General features: G+C 35.2%; 1 protein-coding gene and 1 pseudogene across 4 annotated transcripts in view; both read right to left on the bottom strand.

Moving 5' to 3' along the window:
• Positions 1-22,167, bottom strand: part of LOC114031680 (DNA-dependent protein kinase catalytic subunit-like) — a 167,918-nt gene that overhangs the window by 108,239 nt on the left and 37,512 nt on the right. For all 4 annotated transcript variants that reach the window (XM_027846827.1, XM_027846829.1, XM_027846830.1 and 1 more), the window contains 6 exons: positions 21,967-22,119; positions 18,707-18,814; positions 14,162-14,388; positions 8,742-8,836; positions 6,051-6,150; positions 4,329-4,462 (listed from right to left, as the gene is read on the bottom strand). In XM_027846827.1, the coding sequence (XP_027702628.1) occupies positions 4,329-4,462; positions 6,051-6,150; positions 8,742-8,836; positions 14,162-14,388; positions 18,707-18,814; positions 21,967-22,119 (817 nt within the window). The remainder of the gene's footprint in view (positions 1-4,328; positions 4,463-6,050; positions 6,151-8,741; positions 8,837-14,161; positions 14,389-18,706; positions 18,815-21,966; positions 22,120-22,167) is intronic.
• LOC114031718 lies at positions 10,053-10,422 on the bottom strand (annotated as a pseudogene).

The raw sequence follows: 22,167 nt of genomic DNA, 5'->3' as shown, positions 1-22,167 counted from the left end.
GCCTAACCTAATGAGGTAGAGGTCCATGTAAAAACCCAAGGGACCCAGGACAAGAACACTTCACAGAAAAGCAAAGTAGAAAGGAAAGCCTGGCCCTAGTACAAAGCTCCAAACCAGGGAATAAAGTTGGAGAGAAAAGTAAATTAAAAACAAAAAAACCACCCACCAATATAAAAAAATTATCGCAAATCAAACTCCATAACCACTACAAGCAGAGACTCAAGAAAAAAGTGGATTTTCTACAAAGACTACATGAATAAATAGAATAAATAAGAGCATTTTTAAAGAAAGAGAGGCAAATGACAAAGGGAAGAATTAGAAGGATCATAAAAAGCTTAGAAAAGAAAGTGGCAAATCTTACCCAAATAAAAGACTCTGAAAACTCAAAGAGATGAAAAAGAAATCAATTACCCCAGGAGTCAGCAAGAATTATTAGAGCAAAAAGGTTGGAGGAAAAAAACGGAAGAAAATTTAAGCTATAGCTGATATCAAAAACAACAGACCTGGAAACCAGTCAAGGAAAGATAATTTAAGAATCATTAGGCTTCCTGAAAACCGTAATTTAAAAAAAAAAGCCTAGGTACTATATTTCTAGAGATCATAAATGAAAACATTATAGGTCTATTAGAACCAGTGGGCAAAAGCTTCCAAAAGTTTCAAAATTTCTACCAGTCACCTCCTGAAAGGAACCCTCCCACCAAAAAATATTCTAGGAAAGTGACAGTCAAAATCCAGCATTTCAACCTCAAAGAAAAAGACAGTAAAAATTCAAAAAGAAGCAGTTCAAGTATGAAAGAACTACATTCAGGATGATATAAAATCTTGCATCATCTACTAAAAAACAGAAGAGATCTTTGAATTCAATATTGAAAAGGCAAAAGATGAAGGACTGCTATCAAGAATAACTTACCTTGCAAACCTGAGTATAACCCTATAGATTAAAAAAAAACCAAAATGTACCTCTACTGGAAGGGACTTTCAAGGATTTCTAAAGACCACAGTCGAGTGGAGACTTAAAATACAAACACAAAATTCCAGAGAAACCTAAAAGACAGTTATCTGAATAACTGGAAAGTACTGTATGATTACATAGAGCCAATATACTAATAAGGGAGAAGAAAAAACTGTCCCTCCAGAATTTTAACATTTTCAAAGGGTACTGAGAGAGTTCAAAAGGAAAAATAAAGGATCTGAGAATGGATTGGTTCTAAGGTTTTAAGAGAGAGGTAAAAAGGAGGATAAAAGGAAAATAAATACATGAGTTTAGAAAGAAGGAAATTATGGATGGACTTTATAATTTATCATAATTGGAGTATGTAAAAAATATATATATAAATATGAAGGAAGTTGTGGGAAGAACTGGGATCAGATGAACGTTTATCTGAAAGTGTTTATAAAGGAAGGTTGAACATGAATACACACATATACAGTTTGATATAGAAAAAATCAAACAACAGAAAAATAAGCAGGGACAGAAAGGAGGGTGAAAGGGTGAATTAAGAAGAAAGATAATATGTGGGAGAGAATAGTTACAAGCAAAATAAACTTCCAGATGCTGAAAGGAAGACTATAAGGAAGTAAAAAAAATTAGTCTCACAGAGATGCCTTAGATTGCCTCTCAGACAACTGGGGAACAGCCGAATAAATTATGTTATGTGAATGTAATCTATTACATATTATTGCACCATAAGGAATTATGCAAAAGACAATTTCAGAGAATCCTGGGTAGTACAAATTAATGCAGAGTGTAGTGAGCAGAATTAGAACAACAATTTGTACAAGGACAACATCATAATGGAAAACAACTATGAAAGACTAAAGAACTATGATCAAAAGAGGGAGGAAAAAAGAAACAAGCATTTCTATGGCACCCACAGTGTCGGGCACTGTGCTAAGTGCTTTACAAACATTATCTCATTTGATCCTCACAGCAACCCTGCAAGGTAGATGCTGTTATTATGACCATTTTACAGTTAAGGACACTGAGGCTGACAGAGGTTTAAGTGACTTGTCTAGGGTCGGTCACACAGTTAGTAAATGTCTATGGCAGGATTTTAACTCAGGTCTGCCAGACTCCAGGCCCAGCACTCTATCCACTTCACCACCTGACTGCCTACAGCAATGATCAACCATGTTTCCAATAGACTCATGATAAAGAATGTCACCCACCTCCTGAGAGAAAGGTAACGAATATAATATGCAGAGAGAATCATTTCTGGACATGACCCCGCAGTGTGAATTTGTTTTTCTTGACTAGGCTTATTTGTTTTATTTTTTTTCCTCTTGTTTTTTAATTGGAGGTGAAGGGAATAAGGAAGGGAAGAGTTAGCCACATTGATGCAACAAAAAGGGGAGAAACTAACATTTTTTAAATACACAAAAGAAAACAGAAGAAAGCTCAGAAAGAAGTACAGATAAGCAGTATAGCTTTAGACGCAATGTGTACAATTTATTAAATATTGTGTTTAAAAAAAGCAAGCAGAATGAACTGGAAATTCACATTTTTATACAGAATCAACTTTCTATGTTCTGTTTCATGTGTGCCAATGCTCCTTTTTGTTGCCAAAGTTCACAATTTAAAAAAATATTTTTAAAATGAAAACATTCTGGGGAAAGGATAGAGAAGAAGAATGGCAGAGAGGGAGAAACACTGATACATGTGCAGAAAAAGAAGGTGAGACTTCCCCAGAAGAAAACGTAGACATATACAAATGGAAAAACATACTCAAGAATAAATACAGAAAAGATGAGGATGGGCAGGTGAGATAGGAAACCTTATCAGCTAGATACAAATTTATCATGTGACTGATGTTAACTACAACTTAGTGTAGAACAACTCATATAGGTGAAAAAGCAACTTTGATATTTTATTCCCTCTCTGTAAGGCAAAAATTCTTTATTAAGGAACAAGCTGACCAAAAGACTATGTTTTGTTTCCTATATAAACAACTCTGCCTCACTTAAATTCAATTCACGTGCAAGTCAAGACAGCAACTATTATCCACTATTTTATCCCAACATCGTGATGTCATTAGTCCTCTTTGAAAATGAAAGATAAGGGGCAGCTAGATGGCACAGTGGATAGAGCACCAGCCCTGGAGTCAAGAGGACCTGAGTTCAAATCTGGTCTCAGACACATGTTACTCACTAGCTATGTGACCCTGGGCAAGTCACTTAACACTGATTCCCTTGCCCAAAAAAAAAAAAAAAAAAGGAAAAAAGAAAATGAAAGATGAACAAAATTTAAAAGCATTATCATTAAAATACTATTTTTTCCCATCAATTTCAACAAAGAAATATCTTGTTAATTTCCTGCTATAGCAAGTGGAAACTATCACATTTTTAGAGAAAAAGGGGTCATCTTTCTTAATGCATGTGCAGCCACATGCATTATCTTGTAACCTCTTTATGATGCCTTTGATAAAGATTTATAAAAACCTTCACAATGAGAAAAGTCTGGTATAGTAGAGAAGTTCCTGGATATGGAGTCCAAGAAGCTGGGTTTGTAATAATGTCTCTGCAACTTATAATCTATCACCTTGGAAGGTCAATGTTACTCCCTGGGATACAAATTTCCTGTCATCTATAAAATTACCAAGTCAGGCTTGAGAGGGCCCTAAGGTCCCTTCTGGAACTAAATCTATCATCTAAGAACTGCATGTATAAATGAAATTAACTGTTGGTATTTGTTCTATATCTCAGATGAAATGGGGGACTGATTTCATTCATAACTTGTAGTTTACCTATAATATATACAGTACCCAATGCTAACAGTGAGTGAAGAATAAATTCACTGGTTTCCTTAGAAAGCCATTTTTAACAATATAATTTAGAGACCTAAGTATTTTCCTGCAAGGATCAGATTAACTTCTTTCTAATACTTGTATTAAAAGAGTCTAAGACTTTTTAGTGGTAAATATCTAGGCATTTAAGGATATCACATGTTGAAACAGTAGAGTCACATTTATTTCACTATTAAAAATAGAATATAATGTTGAATACTGTATGATCAGAGTAGTTTTGTTTTTTAAAATAAAATTAAATGGACTACAAAAAATGAAAACTGTGGTGGAATTTAAAAATTGAAATATTTAATAAAAAAAGTTATACAATTTAAAATCATTTCCTCAATATCACCATTCAATAGCAGCCATTTATGCAACTATTTAATAACAGCTCTTTTTAGTTAACATACTTTAAAAAAAAATCACACACTAAATACTACTACGCTACATACCACTCAACTGATATAAAAGTGAAGTTTTTCTTATATAAACCTCTACCTCTGCATAAATTAGCATTTTACAACACAACATTGGTCACTGTACCTGGAAGCAAAGGAACAAATTTATAAAACAGTTCTATGGACTTGTGTCTGCATTCTGTCTGGGGGCGTCCACATTGTGCCAAAAGCCACTTGACAAGATCCAATAAACACAGTGTTTGAACAGGTGGAAATCCGCTAAAATAACAAGATAATAATTACAAATTAGTGGATATTACTGACACTTCTAATTTTACCATAAACCCGATGATAATATGTTTCAAAACCCAAAAAGCACACCACCACCACCATCACAACTAACATTTATATAGTGCTTACTATGTCAGGCATTGTGCCAAGAGCTTTAAAATTATTATCTCATTTGATCCTCACAACAACCTTACATGGTAGGTGCCATTATTATCATCCTCATTTTGCAGATGAAGAAACTGAGGCAAACAAGCTAAGGGCCTTGGTCCAAGATCACACAGCAAATAAGTATCTGGGCTGAATCTGAACTCAGGTCTTCCTGACTCGAGGCCCAAAGTTCTCATCCAATGAAGCATCTTGCCTCTTCTGACTCCCTGCCTTTTCACTGGCCATTTCCCATGCCTAGAATGCCCTCCCTACGCCTCCTGTTTCCTTCAAGATTTGACTCAAATCCTATCTTCAGTAGGCGGCCTTTCCTAGTTTTTCCCACTGCTAGTACCTTCCCCTTGAGATTACCTTCTATTTGAACTATATATTTTATATGCACAACTTTTTGCATATAATTTTTTGCAATTTTCTTCCCCATTAGATTATGAGCTCCTGAGGGAGGGTCTATGTTTCTGCCTTTTTTTTTTTTTTGGTATCCCTAGTGATTAGAAAAGGGCCAAGCATACAATAAGCACTCAGGAAATGCTTGTTCACTGACTGACTTCTATCAGTCTCTTCTCTCCAAATATCACCCTAAGCTGACAGCATCATGACTTTTCATCTGGACTACTGAAATAGCCTATTAATTGGTATCTCATTAGGTAACCTCTCTCCTCTCCAATTCATCTTTCACACAGCTACCAAAATAATCTAAGGCATAGACCTGTCACCATGCCCCACCACTAGTCAGAAATCTTTACTGACTCCCTTCTGCCTCAAAGATTAATTAGAAGCCTCTTGGCCTTCAAAGCTTTCCAAAGCCTAGTTTCTTTTCCCAATTTTCCTCTATTATTCCCCTTTACACATGCTGTGTTCTAGCCAAACTGGCCACCAAGCTTTTCTCAAACTTGGCTTCATTTTATTTCTCTCTCCACATCTGTGTGCAACTGGTGCCCCATTCTCACTTCTAGCACTTAAAATCTACTTCTGACACAGCCTTTCCTGACTCCCCCCAGTGGTTGGTATTTTATTGGATTTGGTTTGTGTTTATTTATGTACAAGTTTCATTAGAATACGAGCTCCCTGAAAGGCAGGCCCTGCTATTTTTTTGTTTTTATATCATCAGTACATAAGCACCTTGTAAGCACTTAAATGTTTGTTAAATTAAATTAAGTTGAATTATTATGCCATTTCTTCCACTCCTATCAAATTCTGTAATTGTTAGTACTGTAAAACAAGGGGATAGGGACGGGCAAAAAAAAGAAAGAATCTTCTCTCAAAAAGGCCCAATAAACCTGAAACCAAGTACTTCACACCATAAACCATGTAATCCTTTCTAGTACTTGTTAGCTGAAAAAAGACAATTTTATGCTTAACCAAAAAAAAAAAAAAAAAAAAGGCTACAGCAGAAAAGCAGAATAGTACCAACCGAGGTAAGCGCCGTTTTTTGGGCTTATTTAAGTTGATGTGCTTCTTTTCAATTATGCGCGTCAGGTGATCGATAGCATCACAACACTGCTGAATTGTACCTGTTCTCAAAAAAAAAAATTGTACTACATGCATAAAAACAATTTCAATAGGAATTTTATTATAGGAACTGAAATTCTAGTCTTGAAGGAACCTCAGAACTCATCTACCTCATTTTACAGATGAAGAAACTGAGTTGCAGATATGTTAACTGAATTGGCCCCAAATCATAGAGGCTGAAGATACCAGAGGCAGGAGAGGAACTAAGTCTTCTGATTACAAATCCAACTCTTTTCTGTCACACCACTGTCTCCCTATTAATCATCCCATGTGTCATTATTAACAGTATTTTTCCCATAGATTTTAATATTTCTCAGACTTCAAAATGTTTTCAATAAATGTATAATCTCTATGTCAATCTTTCAATCAAAACACCACAAACTGTCAAAAAGGAGTATATTCTACTGTTGGTGAGAATTGAGGCCGATAGAAAGACATTTCGGCTATTTTATGTGGACAACACCACTCCACTTATCAAGTGGAATATCAATATTCCAGAACTAAGATGAAAAACAATAACAATAATAATAACAGCTAGCATTTAAATAACTCTTTAAGGCTTGCAAGGCATTTTGCTGATAAAATCATGTGACCCTCCCAACAATTCTTTGGTGCTTGTATAATCCCCATTTTATAGATGAGAAAACTGAGGCAGACAGCAGTCAAGCAACTTGGCCAGAGTCATATGGGTAGCAATTGTCTCTGAAGCTAAATTTTAACTTAATATGTCGAATGGAGAGAGACACAGGATTCTCAGTGATCACAAAACCTGTGCGATGACATCATAATAATCTTAGGTCAGACTCTACTAACTTAAAATTATATGTGCATTTTAAATAATAACAATATTTAATAAGCTCATCAATTCTTCCCAAACTAAATTAAAGCAGATAAGCAAGGATGGAGGAAAACAGAGAGAAAAGACATTTAGTAGAAGCCCTTCACAACCCTGGTTGCCTTCCTCTGGATGCATGCTATTTAGCTTGCCAATGTATTTCTAAAAATAAGTCTTCCAGTGGCCTGCCCAAGGCAGAATACAATAAGATTATCACCTCTCAGGCCTAAGATCTTTTTACTTTTTTGGCTGCTATGTCAAATGGCTGATTTCTACTGAGCTGGAGTCCACTATAATTCCTTGATATTCACAAACTGACTTATCTATGAAAATAAATCATTTATCACCTAAACTCTAAACTGGAATTAACAGGTTCACTCTTTTATCAAGTGTTAATTTTTTTTTTAACATGTACTATAAATGATACTGTTTTATCAACCTTTTTTTAAAATTTAGGTCTCCTTAGTTTATTTCAATAATATTGTACATTTTGTGGTTTTTCTGAGCAAAAACAGAATCTTACTCAAGGTCACAATCATTATGAACACATGGGAATTTTCATTAAGCTAACAAAGGATTCTACTGCATTCTGGCCTTAACTAAAGTCTCCACTGGACATTTTCCCACAGCAAATACACTAGCTAGTTGTTAGCACTACATTAGGCTTTTGGCATTGAAGCCTGTCAAGGACTATGATTACATAAAATGCGCATATAAAATATTTAGATTTATTTTATTTTTATCTTTCCTATTCTTCAAGACTTAAAGTTACAGTACAGTATAGACTATATTATTTTAAATTAGATTGAAATATTGATTATGGCAAATAGATATAAATGTGTAAGAGGTCACTGATGTGACTAATTAAGTGATTAAGAAAATTTAGACCCATCACAGGATACTGATGAAATACTGTTAAGCCACAGAAGGTAAAACATAAAAATAACATCTTGGAAATGGGCTCAGGTATCCAGGTGGGTGAATAAGATTCTCCTTTTGACAATTAGAGCAATCTAGGTATAATAAAAGATAAAGGCACAAGGAAAAAAAAAAACTTTATGTTCAACTTAGTAAAGAAGAACCATAATATTTCACAACTGCAAAAAACTTTAGTATCACTAGACCAACCCCTTTATTTTGCAGGTGAAGGCTCAGAGAGGTTAACTTATATTATAGTTCATTAATATTAAGAGTTTCTCTTCCATTTGCTATATTTTTTCTTATTTTTTATGTTGGCCAGCTCCTTGTTCCCCTTCTCTGGTAGAGAGATCCAAGTTCACTGATTTGAATACAGATATCTACTTTGTACCTTGCATGTATGAAGTATTGTGTGGAACACAAGGTGTAAATACATAAAATATGTGCCTTATGTTACTCCATTAAGATACTGCACACAGATGAGGTTTTTAGATAACTGAAGCTTTGGCAAGTTTAAGTGTTTTGTTTTGTTTTTTTATTTCATCCATTAAAAAAAAAACTTCCTAAAGTCTCTTCCTGATTAAACAGAGGCTTCTCACCAGAGGTTTAACCACTTCTTTTGGCTGAAGATTTCTTTTGGCCAAAACAGTTCATTTAACTGTCTCATAAACCATACAGGGGCTATATTCTCTCTCCATCGTTAGAGGGAATAAAACTAAGTTTGCACTCACAAGCGTAAGACAATATCTCATTTTTAAAGGGCTACCTTATGAAAGATTTTTGTTATGCCGAAAATACTCAACAGAGTATTAAACTAGAAAAAAATTAAATACAACTTACCTAAAGATTTCTCATCTGCATGAGTTAAGGCCAAACTTTCCATATAAATGACTAAGGCTTCGAAGACGAACTGTTCTACAAGGGCTTCCTCTTCTCTGTAAAATAAAAAAAATTGGAATATAGTAAATAAGAAACATGAAGAGGCCCAAAAGTAAAATAATTTTAAATGTATGTTAAAAAAAGTTAATAAGATAAAAAGGCATACCTTTGCAGCTGAAGTATTTCTCCACCAGCAAAAATTTCAAAATCAGGCCATGAGACTAAGCCCCAATTACAAAAGGATACATCAAACAATGGCAAAATAAGCTTAAGAGCTTACAAAGTGTACTGATGTAGGCATCTGATATAATCTTCCCAACAACCCCATAAGGAAGAAAGTTCAAAAAGTAAAAGATGCTTTTTTTTTGGCTTAACAAATGTCTTAACTTTTCAGCCATTTAATATTATGGGGTGTACATCTACCTTAAAATCAAGGAAGGACATTTGTTTCAGATTAGAATTTTGGAGTTATTAAAAGCACTATAAAATTTTCCAAAGGGACACACTCCTATTCAACTCTTAGCCCAGGTCGCTACCCTTCTGCAATTTTTCTTCAAGAAAAATGTGCTGATGTGTCAGCTCCACAGATCATCCATCAAACAGAGGTTAGACAACTGACATTCAGAGATTTTCCTGTGTCACAAAACTCTGAACTCTTCTGAATTATAATGGATCTTTTTTAGAAGGCTCTATGACACCGACCAACAGAAGCCACTAAAAGACAAGTTCAATTTCCAACTGGAATCTTGGTTGGATCTTCTCCATGACAGGAACACTTCAGACGAGCAGCACATCTCCTTAATTTATGCCATCCTCAAATATTTGTGATGAGACGATCATCTAAGAAAATTATCGTAATCAAATGATTACGATATCTCATGTAATTGTACAATTTTAACATAAATAGGAGACACCTGGTTGGAGAACCTTTATGATAACACTCTGCTCTACAGAATCAAATGCTTCTTCATCATCAAGAAATAAAAGGCACAGTAGGATCTTGCATTCTCTGCACTTTTCAATCAATAATGTCACTATAAATATTTGGCCTGTTATGGAATATCATCTGTAAAAATGTCTTCCTATGCCTTCTGCAAGACGACCTTCAATCTTCTTACAATGATGCTACATGTCTGAATGCCAATCTTCGAGGAATTAAAGCTGAAGGTGACCCAAAGAGTAATGGTGATATGCATGGCCAGTATGTGTTATTAGAGATACTATTTTTTTTTCTTTCATAAAATTTTTTATTCAACATGAAAATTTCTCAATTCAGGCAAAGCTTTCATATCTCCAGGTAACTTCTTCATTAGGTTTCAGTTCCCTTTTAAATAACATGCTCTTATTCCAGAAAGCAGTTATAGTTTCTCATCACTCTTCTTGTCTAGATAATAGCCAATGAAAAATCCCATTGGTACCAGAATACGAACCCAGTGGTCACGCACAGCCTGAACCAAATTCACCACGACAGTGTCTCTAGGACCTCAAGACAATCAATTCATCTATCAGGGTCTCAGTTTCCACATCTGCGGGTCGGGATGCCAAGCGCTGAGAGCTCCGCAGAGGATATCAGAGATATTATTAAAGGGATATACGACAAGGAAAGAAAGTGAGCCAGTCTCATGCAGAGAATGGTCTCCATTGGTACCCATACAATAATGTAGAGATTGAGAAGGACCCCACATGTTTGGAGAGTACTCTATGGGGGAACTTAAGTAAGCACACAGACAAGAGTCACATAGGATGAAGAGTGGATTCATTGTAATCTCTCCTGACAAGAGCAAAAGTGTCCATCAAAGAAATAAAGAAACCAAGGTAGAAATCTCAAAAGACAATTAAGATAAAAATAAGCAGAAAATTTAACATATAAGATAGATTACATAATAAGAAAAAATAAACCTCTTTTAATAAAATTAATGAGGTTTGAAAATGTAAGTTACCACTCCAAAACATAAGTAAAAGCTAGTATTTTGGCTAAGGACTCTAATAGTACACGATTTTTAAAATTCCTTGACTTTATTTGCTGATTTTCATTATAACTTGGCTATAAAGGTCAAGAGAGATTTATTTATCCTACCTTTTTGTTAAATCCTAGTCTACGACAGGGTTATCACCAAGAACAGGCAGACTAACAGTAGAGAACATTCTCTGAATTACAAACTCCTACAGTGTTTGGCACAGTACTGTCCCTGTTACATAAAACTGGAAATGGTACCTGTCTAATGTACAATGTTTTCCCCACAACTTTCTTTCTTCCTTCTCAAGAGGGCTTTTTAAAAAAATTTTCTTGTATTCCCAGTACTAAGCATACTATATGCCTGGCACATAGAAGGGACTTAATAAACTGAAAGCACTTGTTGATTGGCCAAATGACATCATGTTCTCTCAATTTTGATAACTCAATTAATTCTACTTCAGGTAATCTCTTATTTACAAATATCTCCTTTAAATCTCTTCCTCCCTCCCCTTTTTTTAATTTAAAAGAAAATTTTTAAAAAATACTTTGTTTTAAAAGCCAAGACTGTCTTCTCACCCTCTCATTGCCCTCCTTTCAAATTGAGAACATAAGAAAAATAAAACCCATTACCAACAAGTAGAGTTAATCAAATCAAATTTTCACTTTGGCCAGGTCCAAAAAAATTTTGTTTCATTCTGTACTGAGTCCTTCATCTCTATCAGGAAGTAGGTAATATATTTGATTATTAATCTCTTAGAACCCTGGTTAGTTATTTCGCTGATACAAGTTCAGCACAATAGTATTCCATCACATTTATATACCACAACTTGTTCATCTATTCCCTAATTCTAGGCACCCCTTCAGATTCTCATTCTTTGCCACTTCAGAAACAGGTATAAACTTTTTGTACATCCTTGGTTTTGTTTTGCATAGGACTAATTCCTCCCTAAATCTACCCTCCCTTTAATTCCCTTCTGCCCTTTCTCTGTTTCCCTGATGAAATGTATTTCTGTACCTAATTCATGTGTGTGTGTGTATGTGTGTGTATTCTTCTGTATGCCCAGGTTCAGATTAGAGGAAGATTCCAGTGTCAGTTGCTCCCCCATCACCCCCTTGTTTGTATAGATGTCTGCTTGTACAATTATGTGAGATAATTTTCCTAACCTTCCTTTCTCATCCCCCCTCAACGTATTCCTTTACCTCTCTCTTTCTACTCTTAAGGCCACCAGAACAGAACTCTAATAAGACTCAATGATGACAGATTTCAGAAGGGATACATCTAACATTTTCCCATAATTGAATGTAAGCAGCTTATCCTTATTTAGTCTTCTATCGTTGTTCTTTCATTCACCTTTATGTGTTTCTCTTCATTCTTGTGTTTGAACTCCAAAGTTTCTTTATACTGCTTTTTTCCAATAGAAATACTTAGAAGTCCTGTATTTCATTAAAGTTTCATTTTTTTTCTCCTGTACTCCATTTTGCTGGTTAAGTTATTGTTGGCTGTAAGCCCACAGACTATGCATTCTTGAATATTACATTCCAGCTTCTGCACTTCATTTTAGTGGTGGCTGATAAGTCATGTGTGATCCTGACTGGCTCCTCAGGATTAGAATTTTGTTTCTGGCTGCTTCGAGTCTTTTTTCTTTGACCTAGAAGATCTGGATTTTGGCTATATTGGATTTTGGCTATAACCTTACAGGGAATTTTCATTTGGGGGATTCTTTCATGAGATGACTGGGAGATTCTATTTTCACTTTGTCCTCTGTTTCCAGGAGATCTGGACAGTTGTTTGTCTTTTTTAAGATTTCTTGAAATTAAAAAAAAAAAAAGATTTCTTGAAATATGTCTAGGTTCTTTTTTGGTCATGACATTCAGACAGTTTAGTTATTTTTAAATTTTTTTCTCCTCAATCTGTTTCCCAGGTCCATTGTTTTTGCTATGAGATACCATACACTTTCTTCTATTTTTCAGCTTTTTGACTTTGTTCTATATTTTTTGTTCTCTCATGGAGTCATTGGTTTCTATTTGGTCCATTTTAATTTTCAAGGAGTTTGTTGCTTTGGCAAGATTCTGCACTTCTTGTGCCAAGCTGTTACTTCTTTTTCCAATCCTTTCTTCCACAGTTCTCATTTCTTTTCCCATTTTTTCCCTCAAGAGTTCTCATTCTACTTAAAAAAAAAAAATTTACAAATGTTTTCATAACTCAGCTTTATCTCTCCTAGGAATTTAGCCCAAGCTATATTTTTCTCTGAAGCTTTGTTTATAGATGTTTTGGAGCCATTCTCTTCTTTTGGTTTTGTGCCTTGAGCATCTCTGCCATTGTAATAGCTCATTATAGCGGGATTCTTTTTGTTTGCCCATTTTCCCAGCCTACTTCCTGACTTCAAACTTGATGTTAGGTCTGGGCTCTGCCACAATTCTGGAGGGAAAGTCTGTCTGGTGCTGCTGCTGCTTTCTTAGAGAATATAGTGCCTACTATGTGCCAGGCACCATACTAATATTTGTAAAATATTACAAATATTACACTGATTTGATCCTCACAATGTTCCTGAGAGGTGAGTGCTACTGTTACCCCCATTTTACAGTTGAGGAAAACAAAGCAGACAGAAGTAAAATGACTTGCCCAGGACCACACAGCCATTCAATGTCTGAGAACAGATCTGAACTCATGTTTTCCTGATACCAGGAAAAATGTTCTAACTACTGTAGCATCAGCTAGCAGCAGTACCTGAGAGGTGGACTCAATGTACAGAATGGACATGATCAATGTGGAAATTTGTTTTGACTATATATTAGTAACAAGGTTTTTGTTTTTGTTTGGGTTTGTAGATTTCTGTTGATTAAATATATATATATAGATAGATGGATAGATAGATAGATAGATAGATAGATAGAGATAGACAGACAAATATACACACACACGTTTTCAAAAAACATATACTAGAGAGAGAATTTATGTGTGTGTATAAATAAATGACCAAGTTCAACCCCATCAAGAAAGACAAAGAGAAGCCCAGCTGAGAAGACACTTTGAATCCTTCTTCAAAAAGGGAAAGGATTATGAATATAAAACACTAAAATGAATGTCAGAATTTTTAAATGTGTTGGTTACTTTTTCTGAACCATTTTTTCTCTTTTTTATTCTTTATTAAATTTGCTGGGTTCTCTAAGGGAGGGAGATACATTAGGAAATGTAGATGTAAAGACAAGAAATATCAGTATTTATTTTTTAAAAGTATGGATGTGTATAACAGTCACATATAATACATAATTAAGTATAACATATAACACATAGTCAATAACGTATAATATAGTCAAACAGTCAAACATATATTCCCTGATCAAAATTAATTTACTAATCCCAAATCACACTGAGCAATTATTTAAATACAGAAAAGATAATGTTCAATTTTTGTTGACTTACCTAAATTCTCTATAGATATTGTTAAAAGCAAGTGCAGCTCCTAGTCTCTTGAAAGCATTGGGGTGAAGTGCAAAGCTGTATAGACGCTTAAAGAGTGATTTAGTGTTCACAGGACTTTTCTCTTGCTGCTCAGGTGTTGTTTGTTTAATGGACCATTTTAAGAACTCTCTAACACACTGGCCACAAAAATCTCTCAAGGTACTGTCAACAGGATCCACTATGCCATCCTAAAACAAGAGGCAAATCACTGCATCATTAAACTTTTATTTCTATTTCATAGGATTACTGTTTTAGTATTAGAAGTAACTTTAGAAACCCCTAAATTCAAACCCCTTACTTTACAGATGAGGAAACTGAGGTCCAGAGAAGCCTGACTCTTGCTTAGAGTCACAGAGCTATTAAGTATCCAAGTCAGGAGTCAAATTGAGGTCTTCTTGACTCCAAATTAAATGCTCTATCCATTACACTATGCTGCTTCACATATATGACTATTATAAAAACTCTCTCTGCTTGCCAGGAAAAAAATGAAGTTAAATAATTATTCATAAATTTTTTGTTATAAACAAAAAAAATGCAGCTAAAATTAAGAGGTACACAAATATGAAAAAATCTTTGAAGCAAATCTTTCTGATAAAGGTTTCATTTCTAAGATATATATAGAACTCATTCAACATTAGAGCCATTCCCCAAGTGATAAATTGTCAAAGGATATATACAGGCAGTTTTCATTGGAAGAAATCCAGGCTATCAATAGCCATACGAAAAAAAATACTACAAATCATTAATAATTAGAGAAATATAAATTAATATAACTCTGAAGTTCTGCCTCATACCCATCAGATTTGCAAAGTGGACAAAAAAGGAAAATGACAAATGCTAGAGAGGCTGCAGGCAAATCAACACTGCTGGTAGAGAGGTGAACTAATTCAATCATTCTGAAAAAGAATTGGAACTGTGCCCCAAAAGCTATGAACTGAGCATGCTCTTTGGTTCAGTGGAACAACTAATAGGTCTACATAGCAAAGAGATAAAAATAAATCTGTAAGAGAATAGATAAAGATGTATCTATCCTGTATGTAAAATAGCTGTGGAAGGAAAAGAATGGAGAAAAGGACAAGGTTTAGAAGTATTAGAAAGCTGATACACAAAGTAAAATAACTAGAATAACTGTGCAAAAATAGAGTACCTTTATTTGGACACAAAAATGAATAATCTGCAGCAGGGATGGGGAACCTGCAGCCTCGAGGCCACATGTGGTCTGGAGTATACATATAAAAAGGGGAAATATCTAAAAGAACTAATCAGCTTAATACACAAGAAATAAAATAAATCATGGCATTAAAAGTAGACTTGCCTCTTTGATCATGCGATGCCCACAGCTTAAATTAATTTCTCAGAAATCAAGAAAATGGCAGAGGATTATGGAAGCTAAACAATTCATGTTCTAACAAGTAAATGTCAAGAAATAATGCTAACAGGGTTAAGAAGGTCATGGGAGGCCTTCTGGTGAGATGGCAAAGTTAGGAGCTCCAAATGAATGCAGCTCTCTCTACCACCAATTCAAAAGCAATAATAAATATATCAAATGAAATAAAAGAGCAAAAAAATCAGAAATAAAAATAAACTCCATCTTGGCAATCTCTATAGAAAATTTTAGAGAAATAGCAAAGGCAGCACTGTTGACTCTGTGATCCATCTGTTCAGAACCCATACCTACCCTTAGCACAATAAGGGCTCCTCATATTGTTTTGCTATTTGTTATTTTTCTATAAATGCAACATATCCCTGCTATACTTTAAGTCAGGGGTGGTGAACCTGTGGCCTTCTAGGTCCTTGGGTGCAGTCTTTTGACTGAGTCCAATCCTTTTATTAAGGGGATTTGTTCCGTGAAGTTCTGTCAAAGGGTCACACTTGAGGGCCACATGTAGTGTTCTGTCAGTAAAAGAACTTTGTTTTATCTAAATTATTTTTTCTAATGCCTCACACAATATTCTGAATATAAAAAGTTTTGATAAATGTATGGCTAACTTAATTATTGACAAACAGGTATATGACGAGAATGTTTATCTTTATTGGACTAGACATACACGAAGAGTAAAGGATATTTGATACACAGCCAGTGGGCTTCATGGTATTCATTCAATATCAATTGCTCTAAAGGATATTCTCCCTCCTCCACTCCTCCTATCCTGGTGAGATTAAGTGGACCCTGCACAGAGAACTTACAGAAGGACATGGAGAAGAGTCACATCCAGTACATTATGATCTTGAGAGCAGGGGTTTTCCCATCTTTTTTTTGCAGCAATGGTGCTGAGCAGAGCCTGGCACACAGTTTGTGCTGAATAAATGTTCACTGACTCTGATTCCTGACAGTAGAAAATGTGTATGGGTTGCAATCTGCACTGTGGGAAGGAGTACCTACATCAATTAGCTCCATCAAAGTAAACCACCTTTTATAATTTTTTAAGACCTAGGATCTTAAGTCACAAGATTTGGAGCTAGAAGGAAGTTTAGATCATCTGGTTAATTTTACAGATGATGAAACTGAGGCTCATAAAGGTTAAATTCACTGACCAAATTTACACAGGTAATGAACAACAGAACCCAGGTGTTCTGAACTCAAGGCTAGCAACTTTTCTGCTTTAAGAACTACTCTTCTGAAAAACAGCATGAAAGAGAGTAAGAGCCAGAGCAACAGCAAAAGGATGTGAACACACACAGAGCTCCAATTTCAGAACCATCTTTCAATTTCCACTCTGATACCTATGGACTATGTGATCTTAAGGAGCAGGTAGGGTGGAGACCTGAACTGACAGAAGGTTTTTCATCCAAGAATTCCCTAGTCCAATGAAATCACAGGTCCCATCCTTATCTCTAATACTTCTCCTCTACTCCTTCTTTTCCCTTGTCCTCTCTCTCTCCATTCTTTTCTCCCTCTTTTCCTCTCTTTCCATCCCTCCCTCTCTCTTTCTCCACACAATACACACACACACACACACACAAACTTAAAGGTAAACAAATTCCTTTGAAATTGTCTAGCACTGTCTGCAAGCAGCACCAAGAAAATGAAAGAGTCAAGGACTTAATCCAACCTAAGAATTAAATGATCTGATTACAATGGATTTTTTTTAAAAAACTGTATATGTTGACCAAATGATTAATCAACAAGCATTTATTAAGCATCTACCAGCTACAGTGCTAGTTGCTGGGGACACAAAGACAAAAATGAAGCAATTATTGCCCTCAAGGAATTTATATTCTCTCAAGGGAACAACAAATGTGTGTGCATGTGTGTATGTACATACAAAATTTATTCAAAGTAAAAAAAGGCAATTTCGGGGAGGGAGCCAACAGCAGCTGTGATCAGGAAGGGCGTCCTCTGGGAAGTGGTGCTTGCAGGGAGCTTGGAAGAAAGGCAAGCATTCTAAATCATTTACTCTCGTGGCCTCCAAGGTCTCATTCACTTCTGAATACCTCAAACTCTGACTTCCAGGCTCATTCCACCGAAACTGGTCTCTCCCATTATCAGTGATAACAATTCTTTGCATCATAATATCACAGGCTTTTGGCAGCTGTGACACGTATGTGAACGATGGATTGGAGAGGGAGAAACTTAGGGGAAAATTTCTTGTACAGAACTCCACATCACTTCTTGGCCATTCCCAAACCACACCCTCCAACCAAAACCTTGGACTCTGCCCTTGAGATTCTGGTAGGTAAATGTTCACTTTGTCATGCCCAGAACCAGACCACTTCCGTACAATGCAGGCATCCTCCTCTCCTCTTTTCTTTCTAGCTCCCTTTTACCCCCCGCCAAACTCCTTCGTAGCAGGGACTCTCTTACATGCTTATATTTCTAACTTTAGCACAATGCCTGGCACACAGTAAACATTTAATAATAAATGTTTTATCATTCATTCTTTCATACAGACCAATCAGGAGGCTGTTAAAATAGTCCAATCAAAAGGTGATAAGGGCCTGAACTAAGATGGTGGCAGTGTGAGTGGAGAGAAAGGGACAGATGAGAGATGCTGTAGCCTTAGAATCAATAAGATTGGGCAACTGAAGTAAGAGGGTATTTTGGGTGATGAAGAGTCGAGGACAAGTCCCAAGCTGCAAACCTTGGTTACTGGAAGAACAGAAGTGTCCTGAACAGAAGTAGAGAAATTAGGTAAAAGAGTGGGCTTAAGGGAGAGATGAGTTCCATTTTAGACATGTTGAGGCTTTTTATTTTTCTGAGAAAAGTCAACAGTTTTAAGTTATCTTTTGACTTGACCTAGGTTAAGCCTTACCCTATTTGTGAATATTTTCTTGCCTCACAGGAAAACTTTTAAATTTTACCAACAAGGCATTCTGACTCATTAAAATATATTTTAACACCTTAAACAAAATAAAATATTTTAAAACCTATATGACCTAATTAGAAATTAGTTAAAAAAAAAAAGAAATTATTTTGTTTTCTTCAACAATCTATTTGCTAAAAGTCTAATATACATTCTATGTCATTGGCCAACAGAAAAAGCAGAGAAATCAATCACCACCTACCAGAATGGTTTCTAGTAATGTCACTGTATCCTGACTTTCAAACTTCTTGTTGTTAGTGAACCAGTGAATCATTTGCATGACAAGTGGTTCATACAGTTGCCGTGTCACCTAGGTCATAATATAATAAACATTCATTAGATATACCTGTATCTCTTTCTTTTCAAATAATTTTGCCTTGGAAATAGCTTACTTGCCATTTCCAAATAGGTCAGACTATTACTATATCATCACAGCAATATGCAGTACAGAAATCATACAATTACAACATTTTAGAAGTCACTTCATCCAACCCTTAACTGAAGCACAAAATCTTGTCAAAACCATTCTTGACAAGTTATACAGCCTCTATTTAAAGACTTAGAGTGACAGGGAGCTCACTACCATAAAAGGCAAGTTACTCCATTTTTACACAGTTCTCATTTTCAGAATGTTGTCATTTAAACAGAGCTAGAGTAGAAAGAATAATTTCCACCACTCTATAATTCTACCCAGCAGCTCTAGTTCTGCTCTAGAAAATCTAAGAGAATAAAACCAGTTCCACATAAACATGCTACTTGAAGACAGTTTTCATGCTCCTAAATCTTTTTGTTTTTTTTTTTGGCTAGGCAATGGGGTTAAGTGACTTGCCCAGGGTCACACAGTTAGTAAGTGTTATGTGTCTGAGGACGAATTTGAACTCGAGTCCTCCTGAATCCAGGGCCAGTGCTCTATCCACTACGCCACCTAGCTTCCCCTATGTTCCTAAATCTTTAGCCTAATTCCTACAATAACTCCTCATATGGCAGGATTTTCTGCCCCTTATCATCCTCATTGTACTATGCTGGACAAATTCCAGCTTGTCACTGTCCCTCACAAAACGTTAATGCAGAATGAACAGAAACTCTAGGTGTGATCTGGATACTAGACTTTTTACTAATGCAGCTTAACTACTACTACTTTTTTTGGCAGCTACATCACTAAGGTTGTAATGCAGCAAAAAGCTCTCTCTTTTCACAATAATTACAACATGGGCATACCATACACACTACGTACTTATTCTATTAATTTTTCGACCCTGAACACATGATCTGATTTTTACTGCTATTTAGCCATACTTCATGAAGATTCAGTACCTTGTTTTTGCCTGTCAATATCTTTTTGGATATTGATTCTAACATTCAAGAAATTAATTATCCCTCCCTGCTGCAAATTTGGTAAGTGAGATATCTACAATTTTACCTAAGTCACTGAGTTTTTAAAAACTGAACAATATGTGATCAAGGACAGCAAGCTATGTGGATTAGCTGGAGACAAATTTTCAATCAATTAAAATACTTTGCTCCAGGATGAAAGAGATCCAAGCATCAACTCAGTTCATGGCAAACAGCATTCACTGGGTATGACCACATGACACTCTACATAATTACATACTATTGCCCAGCCTGTATTTCTCCCATCCCGTTCCATTATAAAATCATTAGAGACTTTGTCAAATGCTCTGACAAAATTCAGTTATATTTACAAAATTTCTCTGATCTACCAGTCCAGCAAAAGTATCAAAAAGATAAGGTTAGTCAGGGATGCTTTGTTCTTAGTAAATGGATCACTACTTCCATTTGTAAGTACTCACAAAATAATCAAATTTAATAAAGTGTTTTAGAATTTTGGTGGGGATCAATATCAAATCAAGTTACAGTTCCAAGAATCCACTGTTTCTCCTTTGTGAAAATTGGGACATTATTTATACATTTATAGTTTTCCAGCACAGTCTCAAATATTTTTTTGCAATTCCTTAAAGATCATAGACCAGTTTAATAATCATATCTCATGAGTTGTGCAGTAAGCTGGGATAGCATTTGTTCAGGCGAGAGTTTTGAAGTCATTTAGAGCAACTAAGTGATCTCTTACTATCCCCTCAAAATATGAGCTTCGACTTTCTGTGGGATATGCTTATTCTTTCAGTCATATATTGAAAAGATGGAAACAAATGAGAAATTGAGTTTTTTTTCTATCAACCAAAAATATTGTATGATTTTCTCTGAGAAATATTTCTTTCTTGTTCTTTTTAATGCTGAAAACATTGTGCTGTCCTTTGCATTTTTTCACGAGCCTCAGTTCAATCTTAAATTTAGCCTTCCTGACATTGTTTACAGGTTTGTACAAATCTTTTATATACTTCCCTGTTTATTACTCTCCTTCAAACTTTTATGTGTGTCCTTTCAAAATCTGAACTCTAGAGATTAAGCTCCTATAGTTAACTACATGAATCTTTTTTACATTCTCATCAAGGACTGCTTAAAAATGTTTCTGAAAGCCTCCTTCTTGAGCTATCTTCCCTTTGAGAATTTCAGGCAGTGATATACTATAATTCCCTGAATCTTTACATTCAAACTATGGAAAATTTAAGTGGTAGCTCCTGAAGCAATTTTTAACAGAGAAATAAATTTATCTAAAGATTACCTGTCACTTTTCTTTTTCTGGTTCAGTGCTACACTGAATATAAGTTTCCCTATCTACTTATTCTTTTCTCCTTCCCTTAAAATCCAGAGAAGCAGAAATTTGCATAATAAAATTCACCGTGGCTCAGACTGAAGTTGCCTATGCTCTTACTTTAAGGTGAGGATTGGTCACAAAAAGAAAGTATCTCCACTACATTCTAACATAATCTGACAAAAAAATCTCAAATATTGCTTCTATACTTGTAAAAAGAAAAAACAACAAATGTTAAAAAAAATTGTTTTCACATGCAACTGGGAAATAAGAAATACAGGAAATGGGGTATAGAAATCTGTCTTGTCCTACAGGAAAATAAAAGGGGAAGGGGATACGAGAAGGGGCTGGGGGGTAAGATAGAAGGGAGGACAGATTAGGGGAAGGGGTATACAGAATGCATGCCATTTTGGGTTGGGGGGAGGGATGAGATGGGGAGAAAATCTGGAACTCAAAATCTTGTGGAAATGAATGTTGAAAATTAAAAATAAATTTTAAAAATGAAGTAAAAGAAAAAAAAGAAAAGAAAGTCTATTTTCAACTATATATTTTTTCCTTCCAAAGGTGATCACCACTACTCCTTTAAAAGTCTTACATTCTGAAAGTTTATCTTAGTCTCATTTCAAAAATCCATTGTATTTTAACATTCAAAAATGCATTTTAAAAAAACAGAACTTTTCATTATTTTAGTTTACATAAATAAATTAGACATTAAAATATCACTCTGTTCATATGTCAAGGTACTTAGTTTCATACTACAATCCAAAGTTAAAAATAATTAATCTACTTACCTGATCTACATCACAGGCAAGTCGAAGTAGCACTGGAAATGTTTTCTTATATAGCTGATACAAGGGTGGGGAACCCAGATTTCCTTCAGGTATTTGAGATGCTTTTCCCAACATAAACATAACCATGCTATGTAACAGTTCACAGGCTGCAATCTAATATAAGCAAAACAGTTATCAAAATCGTGTATATTAGTATCAGAT

This window comes from Vombatus ursinus, unplaced genomic scaffold (assembly GCF_900497805.2).
Source record: "Vombatus ursinus unplaced genomic scaffold, bare-nosed wombat genome assembly UNPS02015255.1, whole genome shotgun sequence".
NCBI classification, from domain to species: domain Eukaryota; kingdom Metazoa; phylum Chordata; class Mammalia; order Diprotodontia; family Vombatidae; genus Vombatus; species Vombatus ursinus.
Note: the sequence above shows the minus strand (reverse complement) of the source record. Positions and strands in the feature narration are given on the sequence as shown.